This window comes from Patiria miniata, unplaced genomic scaffold (genome assembly GCF_015706575.1).
Source record: "Patiria miniata isolate m_02_andy unplaced genomic scaffold, ASM1570657v1 HiC_scaffold_13, whole genome shotgun sequence".
NCBI classification, from domain to species: domain Eukaryota; kingdom Metazoa; phylum Echinodermata; class Asteroidea; order Valvatida; family Asterinidae; genus Patiria; species Patiria miniata.
In genome coordinates this window covers 13,533,312-13,548,349 of record NW_024037051.1, presented here as the reverse complement: position 1 = coordinate 13,548,349, position 15,038 = coordinate 13,533,312, and the positions used below count along the sequence as shown (strand labels likewise).

Genomic DNA, 15,038 nt, shown 5'->3' with positions numbered 1-15,038 from the left:
GATCAAGAATTTTTAAATTTGTCACATAATTCACCGTTTATTTTTGTTAGTAGATAGAAGTTTGTGCCAGTAGATAGAAGTTTGTGAATTTGAAGTTCATCAATACTGACCTTTGAGAATGTATGAGTAAAAGGTATTTGCGCGCAACTTAATTTAAGGTATTAATAACAGCCATTTTGTATCTTTATTATGTCCTTATCCGGTCTCTGATATTGATTTCCCTTAGAAATTTTTTTTCAAACAAGGAAATGTAGATAGAATTCCAAATTCTGTTGCAGTTTGTATGTGTGAGTTTCACTAAAAATTTAAGTATTTTGCCTGGACTATAATTAACGAGACAGGAGATCAGTGCACAGTCCGCTATACAGTACGCAGTACCTATACAGATGTGCGTGTATAACAGGTGTGTTTGTGCAAGGTCACTTTGATATTTAGTTGTGCAAATGAGGTAGAATTTCAACCTCAATGCAGGTTAAATTTCTACTTATATGCAATTGAGCCATAAGGTTCATTGTGCCATTTAGTTTGTGCGTTGGTGCATATTTTATTAGTTTGTTTGCATAGAAAAAAACAACTTCCCAAGGACGAAAGCCAATGCTTTCACGGTGGAAATAACCAAGTCTGTTCAACCGTGGGCGGAGGTGAAAGCGACCATATCGCGATCGCCACTACTTACTGTTTCGTGTCCTCGCCATAAAAACACTCTACTCTCTCAGTGCATCGGTGTGACTGGATAGCGTACAGAGAGCCGCAGAAAAAAAGACAGCTACTTGGAGCCCCTCGTGGAGATCGGTTGGTGTTTAGTAAAGCGCAAGTTGCCGCCTTATTATTGTGACTCACTTTTGTAACATCGGGTAAGTTCACCTGGTTTTCTTTTCTTTTTCCACCGGACTTCCAGCTCCATTGACCACGAACGGTTCACAGGTTTTCAAACGTAAATATTTGTATCTGAACTGAACTGAACTGAACGTCGTGGCATTTGGAATGCCGCACACTGAGTTTCAAACCTGCACTGTAAAAGAAACAAGTTGGGCAAAAGGGTTGATTATTCGACCAACGATTGGCGAATAGTTAACACGTTCAACATATTGCGTTGTTTATATTTTGCCCAACAAATTATTTGCCAAACATTTTTACATTGTAGTTTGGAGTTTAATTAACGTGTGATTCAGGAAGGGGTCAATGTACATTGTATATTAGCCTACCAATGCTGGCCCGCATGCACACACTAGAGCAACGTTCACGACGACAAGGCCTAATGTCCTGCTAATCCCCAGAGCTTACGGCGACTTAAAGGACGGTACATGTCGGTTTCGGGGTGAGAAGAACAGGTGTTTCAATGGTTAACTTTCGTTTTGGGCGTCCCTGTTCCAAATTAACCTTTCAAAAACTCAGACGAGATTGAAAATATGAACTCATTCCCATTACTTCAATTCAGTCAGGTTGGCGTAGCAGTACTGTCCTCGCCTTCCACCAATGTGACCCGGGTCACAGCGGTGACACACCGAGTTTGGGTTTGTCCCTGCCCGATTCGGATGCTTTTCCCTCGAAGTATTCTGTCTTCTCCTCTAAAACTGTAATTATTACTCACTACTATCCTTTCTACAGGTTTCTTAAAGGGACAACTAGGTCCTGGAACAGCCCAATTGGACTACAAAACGCGCTTTGAACGAGATGATGATAATCGGAAATAACTTTTAAAAGTAGGATATAAACATCCACACAACTATCCTTTCAAAACTGGGCGTTTTGTGTTAATCCTGTATTATTATTCGTGCGAGAACGAATTTCGGGTTCCACTTTTGCGACCCCATAAATTCGAGCTGTTTGGATGCTAGTTGTGATTTCATTCGTCATGTTCGTAGGCGTAAATTATTGTTCGCCTTTTGCGGACTTTGAAGAAACCACAATTTTTTTGCATTGGTGATTGGTCACCGCGCGCTGTTCCCGAGACACACACGAAAAACGTATTCGTATACTCCGTCATGTCCGATGTAAACAAGCGGATTTTTTCGTCTTTTCTCGGAAACGGTAAGACATTAGGTTGGTTTCCTTTCAACCAGATGTTTGAAATAGGCTAAGTAAACAATCCAAAACATAACATTTTCGAGGATTTCAGGACCTAGTGCCCCTTTAACGCTTGCAAGTTACAGTACCTTTAGGGCGCTCTTTGGGAATATTTGGTATACTAATTATAATAAATATTATTATAATAGGTATAATAAAAAAAAACTCAGGCCGAATCCCTAATCCTATAGTGTTTATCAACACAGACAAGCATATGTGACCAGTAATGACTATGAGCATAATTATGTTACCACTTATCCTCTATAATCCCTAATTATGCAGCACCGACCACAAACGTTGCATTTATGCGCCGAAGTGGCCCATTCAACCTGTTTCTTATAAGGCCAACTTGGTGTGTTTTAAGCAAACATCATTACTCATGGAACAGCAAAACGTTGAACATTAAAGAATAACATTTGAAATAACATTAATGAAATGCCATATCCCGTACCATCACGCATTCATCACCAGTGTACAAAGCTTAACCGACAGAACACAAGACCCCGGATGTCATGACCGGAATTGTAAACAGGGAGGAGGTCATGACATCCAAGCCCACAGTGTGGGGGCGTGTTCCATTGTAATTACTGTTTACCGTAACGGCCTGAAAAAAAACAATCCAGGTAGGTATAGGTATATAAGGAAATAATTCTATTTTGTATTTTTTTTTCATTTAAGTTCTGCATGCCCATAAACCATGCGTGTTCTTTCGCAAAAAAAAATGTATAAAAACATTATTCAAGCATTCAAGCATTCAAGATACTCAATCGATACATTTCATTCCAAATTAATTTGTAGCGTCCAGGCGCGGTTCTAGAACCAATATTTTTTTTGGGGGGGGGGGGGGGGGCAGCACGGTGGATCAAGAATTATTTTCAAGGAAGCCTTCTGAAATGTAGATCGGTTATTTTTTCCAGACACTTAGGCCTCGGGGTGGGGGGGGGGGGGCTCATGCCCTATTTTCAATGGGGAGCGCCAATAAAATCCTAAAATCATTCACACTATATTAACTAATGCACCCTTGTCACGGCTATTTCTTCTTTAGGAGGAGACAGTTTGCATGTACATCACAATCCTTTTTTTGCTAATGCAATTTTTTTGGGGGGGGGGCTAATGCAATTTTTTTTTTTTTTTACGGAAATTACCGCGCCTGGTACCGTCCCAGGGTTCTCCACAGGATTTTTTAAAAACCTCAGTGTTGGGGAAGTTTTGCTGTGATTTAACAACCTGCGAAGCCATGGCGAGGGGTTAAACATTTTTAACTTTAGAAGCTCTCTTAGCTGCTGCATTTTAGAGCAAATTTGGGGGCTCTTTAACTTAAGAAATTTCCTTTAAATTCTTAAAGTGCGATTTTTCGCACTTTTAACACAGGTATGTTTGTGTCAAAACATGGTCAGTTTCAAGTGTGGAATATGGTTTATGCCCGTGGCAAATTATTAAAAGTACTTGAAATGTTTGAAATTTGTTCGTTTAAAATTATCAATATCAACCTTCAAAATGGCAATAAAAAGTTTGAGGCCATCAATTTGGCCGTAAAAATTCCAGGTCGGTCGAGTTACCGTAAACACACCATTGTTTGTGTGCCTAACCTGAAGTTGATTCCGCCGCGCTGGAGGAGAGTTTTCATGAACGCATTGTTTGTATGCATGACCGTCCACTGACCCCGCCTGATTAATTCCCCGTGCCCCTATTAGTGGGGCTGTTAAGGTCAGATATGTGATACAATTGTGCACTTTGTGACTAAAGCATGAAACTTCGCACGTTGGTTCTTCATGCCATGAAGAAAATTTTCAGATGTGGAGACATTTCATATTTGACCTCTTGTGACCTTTGAGAGATCAATTAACTTTCCTATGACCTCAGTCTGCGTCATAGGTCTTCAGGCCATGGAAATAGTGAAAAAATATCATACTTGACCTTCGGTGACCTTTCAGAGGTCAATGACCTATATATACAGTATTTATAGTTATTTATAAGATTAACACTTTAAACCCCAACTTTTTCAAGACCCAACTCTAAAAGTTAGGTGTTGATGCTATGAATAGCATTTTCATATGAAGGGCATTTCATATCTGACCTCTGGTGACCTTCAAGAGGTCAATGAACTTTGTATGCCCTTTTTATAGACATTTATTAGATTTACTGTTCAATACCCCACTATTTTATGATTCGAGTCTAAAAGTTGGCTTTTCGTGACATAAACAGAATTTTCAGATGTGTGAGCATTTATATTTGACCCTTGGTGACCTTTAAGAGGTCAATAAACTTTGCATACCCTTTTTTCCGCTATTTATCATATTTAATATTCCAAATGCCAATTTTCCATGACCCACTGAAGTCTAAATATAGTTTTAAAAAAATGTATTTTAAGTATTATTCTACAGCATGTCATGAATTCAGACCCTAAAGACAATTTTGTTATGACCTCTGATCTCCATTTCCCTTATTGAAGGGCAGACAGGGGCGCAACAGAATACAAGAGGTCCATTGGACAATAATCAAACTCCAACAGTGACCAGTGGGCTTGGTAAAAGGCTAAACATGATTGACCCAAGTCCATACCACAGAGTGTGATAAGTACACAAGCTTGCGTGACTATTGTTAGACATTTGTACATATTACATTGTAAAGAAAGTCCAACAGTATATCCCAGTCGCAACATGTTGCGTCTGCCAATTGAAAAAAGGAAATGGATGTCAGATATAACCCCAATTTTTTGTGGGATTTGAATTCATTACATGACTGTATAATAATATGTGCAATACCTTTCTTTTGCAATATGGAGGCTCCAGACACGAAAAAGGCGTTTTGACGAATAATTATGAAAAATAGCGAAAAATACTTTCATTTACCTATCAAAGGATACCGAGGGTCAGATATGATGTCCCCATGTCTGCAAATTCCTTTCATGTCACAAAGAGCTAACTTTTAGACTTGGGTCAGGAAATAGTTGGGTTTTGAATAATAAATCATATAAATATCTATAAACAGGGCATACGAAGTTTATTGACCTCTTGAAGGTCATCACAGGTCAGATATGAAATGCCTTACTTATGAAAAAAAAATCATAGCATGAACACGTAACATTCACATGTAGACTTGGTCTTAAAAAAAGTTGGGGTTTAAAGATTAAATCATTATAACGATAAACATGTATACAAAGGTCATTGACCTCTTGAAGGTCTCTAAAGGTCTAATATTTTTTTGCTTTCGCATCTGATCTTTATTTTCATGGCCTGAAGACCTATGACATGGGTCATAGGAAAGTAGTGTTTTCAAGAACAATTGTTATAAATAGTGTAAAGGTCATTGACCCTCAAAGGTCACAGAGGTCAAATATGAAATGTCTCTACATCTGAAAATTGTCTTCAGGGCATGAAGAACCAATGTGTGAAGTTTCATGCTTTAGTCACAAAATCGTATCACTCAACAGCCCCACTATACAGGCCTTACGTGTGCCAGCTAACAACGAGAGGAAATTTGGAAACAATACTCGTGTCTCTGAATGTTTTCAGTCTCTGGCAGGAGCTTTTACATGTCACTTGGTGGTCGGTCAGTCTGTCCCCGGGAAATGGACCAAAATATGCCCACTACATTCCCCATCAATTATAACTTCCAAATTTCAATTCTCAAAAACATCAAAGTACATAAATTAAACACTTAACCAAAATTGTTAGTTACAATTCGGAAAGATGTTTAAGAGAAATGTTTGTAAACGGAGGCAAAATATGTGCAATAATGTTATAGTCACGCTGTATTTATCACAAATCGCTATAAATCTAGGCATAAATCTAGAGTATGGTGTTCCATATGTTTGATATATTTCATGCAAGACTTTCTTGTCGAGACGTACAGAGCTTATTGTGCGTGCTACTCGCACTCGTTCACTTTAATAGTTATTTGCGGTCTGCATGTTTTCTAGCGCACATACACACCAGTGTTTTAATTTCTGTCAAATGTTTGAGTTGGGATTTAGTAGCAGTCTGGTGACCACGTGGTTTTGCAGGAAAGAGGGTACCACAAGTATGGACTTTGAGTGATTGTCCTTCAAATGAGGTGGTTCTTGTAATGTGTTTTGATGGTATAGCAAAATGCACCAACACTGACCAAACAACTAAGTAGTAACACCTTTGCTTCTTACTAATGCAGTGCCCGTTGAAAATGTGCCTGTTCGAAAAGGCCAAACTGCTCGGCCGCTGCTGCCGCTGGCATTGATTGCTTGCAGCGTTTTTGAAAACTGCTCATGAAAACAATGCAGACGATTCAATGGTGTTGTTTTCACAGGTTGAATGCACACTCACAGGTTGGAACGCATATTTTTTACATGTGAACAGATTGTTCGGTCGATCAAAACTCGGGTACAAGCGCTGTGAGAAATGCAAATACAGGGCGTCGCCTTAATTTAAATGGAGGGTGTGGACAACAAATTGTTGACAGGCCGTCTGTACTGGAAGCTAGCCCGGGGTGGACACCATCCAACTTTTGGGGCATGTCGATCAGTGCCCCCAAAAGTTGGATGGCGTCTACGCCCGGGCCGCAATATTCAAAGTGAACGATCTTCAAACAATTATGGGAAGAAAGGTTGCGCCATTCGTCATTCGCTCGTACCCCCACCCTGCAAACAGGACGCTGGGAAGGGCTGACGAATTAACGCTCTGATTGGATAGATTTTGCGTGACATGTGACCTGCAAGTCGTCACGACCACGACCCTGCAAGGTTTGAAAGGCCGTTAAGACTAAGTCATTCATCTTTTATTCCTATTCATAAATGCGGCGCCCTTCTTTGGTTGATAAAGCATAACAATGTAGGAAAATCTGTAAAACGTATCTGTTTTGTAAATTTTCAACTCCTGTCAGTTGCTCAGGCTCCGTTTCGAATTCATGAAGGGTCGAAAATGCATATCATTCGACGCTCAAAATTTGTCCACATGGTCCGCAATGAAAAAGAAATCACATCCGGTGTGGTGTGTATGCATTTCTATGGCAAACTTTTCGGATAGTATTTGCGCGCATTGGCTAACCGCGGTCTACAGCTGCAGCCAGATGCTTTATACATAGGTCGTGATAAATTACCCAGAATGCCATCACCACTTCCTTCACAAGATTCTGTGAAACTCATCTGCCCTTTCCAGCGCCCTGTTTGCAGAACGAGGGTACGAGCGAACATTCGACAAAGCATATATTGGACAGGACCACAATTTTGCCAAAATGTATGGGGGTGTCACCCCAACCCTTCTCTAGTGGTACTCGTGTGTACACAAACCAAAGTATATTTACCGACAGGACGACAATCTTTCCGACAAAACCAATTGATGGGGGGTTCACACACCCCTTCACTAGTGGCACTCGTGTATAATATACACAACCTACAAAACTAAAGTATATATGCCGACAGGACAACAGTTTTGCCGACAAACCGATTGATTGGGTGGATGACCCAACATCCCTTCTCTAGCGACATCCGTGTGTACAATTTAACCAAAGATGGACGATGGGACTTTTCACTTCCCATGGTCACTTCCACGGTGTATCAATACAAACGTCTTTTCAACATGACTGCCCCATTTTTTTTTCGTTAGAAAAGAACAGAAGAGACTTGAAATGAAGGGACACGCCTGTGTGATTCTCTTGATGTGCCTCAGCTGTGTATGCGCGACGGCACTTCAAGGTATAGTACATGTTCAGGTGATTGTAAGACAGACCCTATGTAAGACTTAAAGTGGGACAGATAGGGAAAATATTTGAGGGAATTGTGCCTTTGATGATACAGGCATGGCATTTGGCACACAGTCTTTTTGACCCTGTCTTTATCCTCTAACTGCGCTTTGTCTATACGATTGGGAATTAAACTATTCGCAAACACATGTATTTCCTCGTATAACGGCAGAAATGAGGAATAATACCAGTCTTGGTTAAGATGTAAAGACTGGTAGAGAGCAAAAATTGTATTGTGTTGTAGCTTGTTTTAAGCATGCCATTACACAAAAACAGACGAATTATTTACACTTCTAAGCATCAAACACAGTAAATGAGTAATAATGACTTACGAGTATAGAACAGCCATACAATAAATATTCAAAGGACGGAGACATATTAAGTATTATATTAAATAACATTAAAGGTACAAGTTTGCGTTTACAAAATATATGACGAACATCTTAGAGAAAACATAACAATAACATTACACAAGTATAACATTTGTATGTCTTTTCACTTTTTTGACTTGGTTTGGATTTCACTTTTTTGTTTACTTTTCTCAGACAAATCGGCCAAAGATGAGTTGCTTCTGGAATACCTGCGGCAATACCTGACCGAGTGTAGGTTTGCATGATTGTTTGTATCTGTCATACTAATCTCACTTATAAGCATAGATCTATATTAAAGGTAAAGTCCATCATTTGTAATTTGTGCATTTTGTTCGTTTGAAGCAACAAAAAGTGCTCAATATCTGAAGAAGGATGCTGAACAACCAATCTGATGAAATTTCAGCTTAGCTTCAGCTGCATTTTTTGAGAAAAACAATATTCTAGGATCTCGATTTCAAATCAAAAGTTGCTGAATCATGTTTTGAATTGGGCCTGAATTGAGCGTCCGAGACACGTTCTCACTGAGCCGATTGCAGCTTCGCGATGGCCTGTGCAAAAGCCCATTACCATTAGTGTTTTTTTTAGCATTTGGTACTGCATCCCCAATACATTCTTTGGAGTTCAGGGTTAAGGAAGCATGTTTCCTGGCTCTGATTTTTTTTTAATTTAGTGAAAATTGTACTTCATCCCATTTTTAGGCATTTTGCAACCCACTAAAAAAAGGGCGTTTTGCGTTTTTAACACTCCCTGACAAATTGTCTAGCAATTCAAGTTTTGTGAAGAAATAATTAAATGACTAAATGTCGCTTTTTGAGGAAATCTCATTCAAAAAAATGAGTAGGTTTTGCATTTAATTTTGAGAAAATAAGCAAATAAAATTCTGCCGTACCTGTTTTATTACTGCTTTAACAAAAGGACATCTCTTCGTTGAGAGTGAGCGTGCGACTTTTAAGAGATTCACAACAGAAATATCAGATGAAGCCAAACTGCCAAACACACTAATGTGTCACATGGTCACACGGACCTACCTTGATTTGTCATGGCCACATTGCCAAACATGTGCAAATATTTGAAAATAGAGTAAACTTTTAAAATATGCAATTCTTTGCCATGCGGAGTTAGTGTGGGTTCTCGGTTAATTAAAGCACACCCTTAAGCAGTGTAAAGACGATGGACAACATTAAAAAAAAACTTACAAACAAAACAATCCCCCTTCATTCCTGAAAGTCTGTGAAATGTTCACGAAAAATAGCACATAGATTTGTATAATTTCAGGCAGTTGTAGTTAGAAGCAGTCTCTGCGATTTCAGACATTGACATTTGCTTGTAGTAATTTAAATCTTCGGAATAGTTTGGTACAGTCCAACTCTGAAACGCCATGTCTGGAAAAGGTACGTGTTAACCCATGCATCCCTGTACCGCGTCAGTCTGCAGAAAACAACTGCTACTCTTTATAAGGTACTGCCCCAAACCACGGAAAGTTCTTTTTATTATCATTTTCAGCAGGGAATCTTCTTTAATGTAGTATAATGTAATACAAGCGTTAAAGTTAATTCTGTCTCTCCCTGTCGGAGTGCAGTAAAGAGGGGAGATGAACCAGAAGCCGTGCCAGCTCAGAGGGGTACTGAAGAGCTTACCCGCGACTACAAACCGCCCAAAGAGGTGGACTTGCAGACGATTCAAGAACTTGACGCCGATGACGAAGCTCTGGTCAAGTACAAGGAAACTCTACTGGGTGGCACTGCAGATGTTTTAGGTACTGTGCAAATACATTCAAACAAAAAGAAGAAGAACAAGACAAAGTCTATATCTGTCTGAGAACAGAATATATAGGACCTTTCAGCGTAATGATTTTGTTACTGGTTTATGCTTTTCTGTGGAAGTGTATATGCGTGTAAATGATCGAAAAATAAAAAGAAAGTCATGTTTTTGATGACATTATAACGAGTCGCAACTTTCTAACACAATTGGGCTGATTGTGACTATCAATTTTGAGTTGAGCATGTTGTGTTCGTGAGATATGATTATAATCTTCAAAATTTCAAAGATCTGAATAAAAATCACATTATGACGTCATAATAATCTCATTTAAATTTTCGTCTATGACACATCCCTGGTCATGTACCTTCAAGGTTTCAACCCAATCGAAATTGTAGTTCTCTAGATATAAAACTTAAAATCTTCTTTAAGATGACGTAACCTGTTTGGTTTATGTTAATTCGAAAGCGCCCGCCTATTTGCGGCTGTGCGCTATATCTCTTTTGTTGCTGGCACAAAATGGATAAGCCAGTTAAATACGTATACATGTACTTTAGATGACCTTTTTAATTTCTTAAATTTCAGATGAAGGCGGACGAAATGTACTATTGAAGGCCTTGGTATTTGCTCCAGTAGACCACGAGGAAACTGTTCTGGATCTGACAGGTAAAAGCAAAAATAGGGCAGTTCCACAGTTATATTAAGAGGGGGTCTTTCTTAAACTCTGTGCTGTCATTCTATAAATTCAAAGCATTTAGGGTTGATTTTTCGGGGACGTCTCTATAGTCCGAAGTCCCATTGGTCCGAAGTCCCATTGGTCCGAAGTCCCATTGGTCTATACGATCCATTGGTATAAACGTACCATTGGTCCGACGTCCCATTGGTCCGAAGTACCATTGGTCCGAAGTACCATTGGTCCGAAGTACCATTGGTCCGAAGTCCCATTGGTCCGAAGTCCCATTGGTCAGAAGTCCCATTGGTCCGAAGTCCCATTGGTCCGAAGTCCCATTGGTCCGACACCCATAGAATTAGGATTAGGGTTAGAGTCAGTCAACCTGAACAAGTGGAACTACACAGTATTGTGACGAAACGGGGGAACATGTATATGAAGGCTTGTGTAGGAGTCTAAGTCCTACGAATTATTTATGCGCGTGGTCTGGGACATTTGGTGCGTGCTTATAATGCCAAAGTGCGCGTGGACCAATCAGCAATAAATTGTTCTGCGTGATCAGGAGATTAATAATTCATGGTGAACAGTGACCAATCAGCAACGCGTATTGTGAAGGCTGTGCGCGAATTAGCATGCTTTAGCTTGGGGTCCTGAGATCATCTCGTGAGTTCGCAAGATGACGTCAATGTAGTAGGAGCGCGTTCTGGTGCTGTTGCCAAGTTGCAAGAAGCCAAGCTTCGGGGTTCAGGGACGAGTCAAGTCGCGGTGCCGTTTCTGGGGTCTTCGTTGCTGTTGCTTACTCCCCGGTCGGGAGTAGGAGCTCATCTCTGACGGTGGACGCTCTGGTGCGGCCGGGTTCGGGAGCTGTAGCTCCGGGTTAAGTAGCAGTAAGCTAAGTGTTATGTAATATATATTGAGTGAAGTTGTAGCTCAAGGTCTGTTATTCAGTGTCGAATGTCTAAGATAATTGGGGACAAAGATTTAGATGAAATCTAGTAGGGAAATTAAGACTGATTATTGTGTCTTGATTAATGCTAGAACAAAAGGGCAAGGAGTTGTAGAACTTGGTTTGAGAGGCTAGTGAGACTGTGATTCGGTGATAGATTGCTTGTCGTTGGTTGGACACCATTCGGTGGGGTTTTACGACTGAAGCAATTATTGCCGTAATCACTGGATTAGCTTGCCTAACGAGTTTACTCTTTGCCGTGTTCTAAGCACTTGTGAGGATTACCTGTTTCATGTGAGATTTATTGCACGTACGGTTTATATTGTATAACTCACTGTGAGGGTAACTGGTTTCCTGTGAGGGTTATTGGGGCCGCTCAGATCGTGTGAGGGTTATTTGGATATTGTGAGGGTTATATTCACATAGTACAGCCTGCTCTGACGATAAATTGTGTCGAGGGTTACCTTTCTTGTGCGAGGGCTATATGTACATCGGGCTCATAGTGAAAATTGGGTTGAGGGTTACCTTTCCTCTGTGAGGGTTATTGGGACAGCTCAATCTGTGTGAGGGTTATTGGAACTGTGATAATAACAAGGATTATGCTTGTATAAGTTTGTAATCATGTGGTGCAGTTGACCACGTGAGGGTAACCTAAGGCTAAGTTTACTACAAAGGGTGAAGTAACTGCAGTTGACCCTTGTTATAACTATTCTTGAATAAGTCCTATTGATAATCGTCTTTGGAATAACTGTCTATGTGAGTGTTAACCCAGGTTCACTTTGAGGGTTACTAGGTTCAAAGTGATGGTTACCAAGTTCACTGAGGGTTACCTAGGTCTGTTGTGAGGGTTACCTGAGTTCACTTTGAGGCCTATCGTCGCTACTTGTCTTGCTCTAATTACATTCAATGAATTACTCAATTACAAAACGGTGGTAAATCTCCACCAAATGAACAGCCCCTAGGCTTAGTCCACCGTTCGTTAATTGTCCCCCCTTTCGTATGGGTAGCCGCTCACCCGTTCGTTAGGCTAATAGATATTTTTGTGGGATAATTGGTGTGGGTTGGAGTCCTGGGATAAGAAAGACCAGTCCCCTCGGGTTCCCGCCAACACCCGCCGGTTCCGCTACAAATGGTGTCAGGATCGGTTCCGCCACAGTATTCTGTTTCGGACCAATGGGACTTCGGACCAATGGGACTTCGGACCAATGGGACTTCGGACCCATGGTATATTTTTCTCACAGAAAATCTTTTGAAATTAAGCGCACATTCTACAGAAAGGCTAACAAAACCAACTTCTGTTGGTTTGGCAATATTTTTTGTCATTAGTAGGCATAACTCACGCTACCAGAAAAGGACAAGGCAAAACAATTATGAAAGTTGCACCACACTGCCCCATGTACGGCGAAGTGGTTGTCGGCGAATTGACCGACACCCGGGTGTCGGTCGGGTGTCGGGTGTCATGTGCAAGCTACCAGTTCAATTGTCCCCCCCCAAAAAAAAAAAAAAAAAAAACAATCGTAAACTTTCTAGAGGGATATTAATATTGGTAACTCACATTATAGTGGGGATCTTACAATGCAGTCTGTCCAGTCCAGCGGATATGTGAAAAAATTGTGCACTTTTGCATAAAAGCGTGAAACTTGGCACAGATGTTTATATTCATGCGAGAAAATGTTTTAGATGTGGAGCCATCGCAAATTTACCCTTTTAGGGGCGTGGCATCCATTTAAAAAAAGGGGGCGGGACTTGTCGTGCCCGCAGTGAAAATGGTGTTTCCCACTTGTTACAAAAGCAGGACACTTCACAAAGACATAATTATATAGATTATTAGTGTTTTCCAGATTCGGAGCCACCACAAAAGTACCTTTTTTGGAGGCGTGGCAGCCGTTAAAAGAAAAGGGGGGGTTAATTATTATGCCCACTTTGGAAAACATTGTGCCCATATTTCATGAACGAATAAAACGTCTAACAGACGTTTATATTCATGGGGAAAAAAATCCAGATGTGGAGCCATCTCGAACACACCCTTTTAGGGGCGTGGGAACCATATAAGAAAAAAAAGGGGGCGGGGTTTTCATTATGCCCACCCTGGAAATATTGTTCCCACACTCATAGAGAAATGGAACTTTCCAGAAACATTGACATTCATGAGAAAAAAAAATCCAGATGTTGAGCCATCTCGAACACACCCTTTTAGGGGCGTGGCAACCATAAAAGAAAAAAAGGGGCGGGGTTTTCATTATGCCCACCCTGGAAATATTGTTCCCACATTCATAGAGAAATGGAACTTTCCACAGACATTGACATTCATGAGAAAAACAATTCCAGATGTGGAGCCATCGCGAACACACCCTTTAAGGGGCGTGGCAGCCATATTGAAAAAAAGGGGGCGGGGTTCTCATTATGCCCAACATGGAAAAAAATGTGCCCACATCTCATAAACGAATGAAGCTAATTACCACAAACATTAATATTCACGAGAAAAAAAAAAGTCACACGTGAAGCCATAGTAAACACACCGTTTTAGGGGCGTGGCAGCCATAGTAAAATGGGGGTATAGTCATGATGCCCCTATAAAAGAAAGTCATGCCTACCTTTTATTAATGGATTAAACTCCACACGGACAATATATTCATGAAAATCTCGGTTCCGCCACAGTATTCTGTTTCGGACCAATGGGACTTCGGACCAATGGGACTTCGGACCAATGGGACTTCGGACCAATGGGACTTCGGACCAATGGGACTTCGGACCCATGGTATATTTTTCTCACAGAAAATCTTTTGAAATTAAGCGCACATTCTACAGAAAGGGCAACAAAACCAACTTCTGTTGGTTTGGCAATATTTTTTGTCATTAGTAGGCATAACTCACGCTACCAGAAAAGGACAAGGCAAAACAATTATGAAAGTTGCACCACACTGCCCCATGTACGGCGAAGTGGTTGTCGGCGAATTGACCGACACCCGGGTGTCGGTCGGGTGTCGGGTGTCATGTGCAAGCTACCAGTTCAATTGTCCCCCCCCCCCCAAAAAAAAAAAAAAAACAATCGTAAACTTTCTAGAGGGATATTAATATTGGTAACTCACATTATGGTGGGGATCTTACAATGCAGTCTGTCCAGTCCAGCGGATATGTGAAAAAATTGTGCACTTTTGCATAAAAGCGTGAAACTTGGCACAGATTTAAAAAAAAGGTTGTTCCCACACTCATAGAGAAATGGAACTTTCCATAAACATTGACATTCATGAGAAATTTTTTTCCAGATGTGGAGCAATCGCGGAAACACCCTTTTAGGGGCGTGGCAGCCATATTAAAAAAAAAGGGGGCGGGGTTCTCATTATGCCCAACATGGGAAAAATGTGCCCACATCTCATAAACGAATTGATTAAATTCCACTAGGACAATATATTCATAAAAATCTTCTTTTTTTTTAATGTTAAGCCATCAAAAAACCTACCCTGTTAGAGGCGCGGCGTCCATTTTTAAATGGGGGGGGGGGGTTACTCAA

At 40.6% G+C, this 15,038-nt stretch overlaps 1 protein-coding gene across 4 annotated transcripts in view; it reads left to right on the top strand.

Annotated features, from left to right (window-relative positions):
- Positions 1-600: 600 nt before the first annotated feature.
- The window catches only part of LOC119721349 (rho GDP-dissociation inhibitor 1-like), a 28,652-nt gene continuing 14,214 nt past the window's right edge, over positions 601-15,038 (top strand). The window contains exons 1-5 of one of the 4 annotated variants that reach the window (XM_038191387.1): positions 601-854; positions 7,657-7,735; positions 8,328-8,384; positions 9,733-9,909; positions 10,497-10,577. In XM_038191387.1, coding sequence (XP_038047315.1) covers positions 7,669-7,735; positions 8,328-8,384; positions 9,733-9,909; positions 10,497-10,577 — 382 coding nt within the window. In that variant the 5' untranslated portion in view covers positions 601-854; positions 7,657-7,668. Of the gene's footprint in view, positions 855-7,646; positions 7,736-8,327; positions 8,385-9,732; positions 9,910-10,496; positions 10,578-15,038 lie in introns of all 4 variants that reach the window. The other 3 variants (XM_038191386.1, XM_038191384.1, XM_038191388.1) reach the window with 3 other exon arrangements.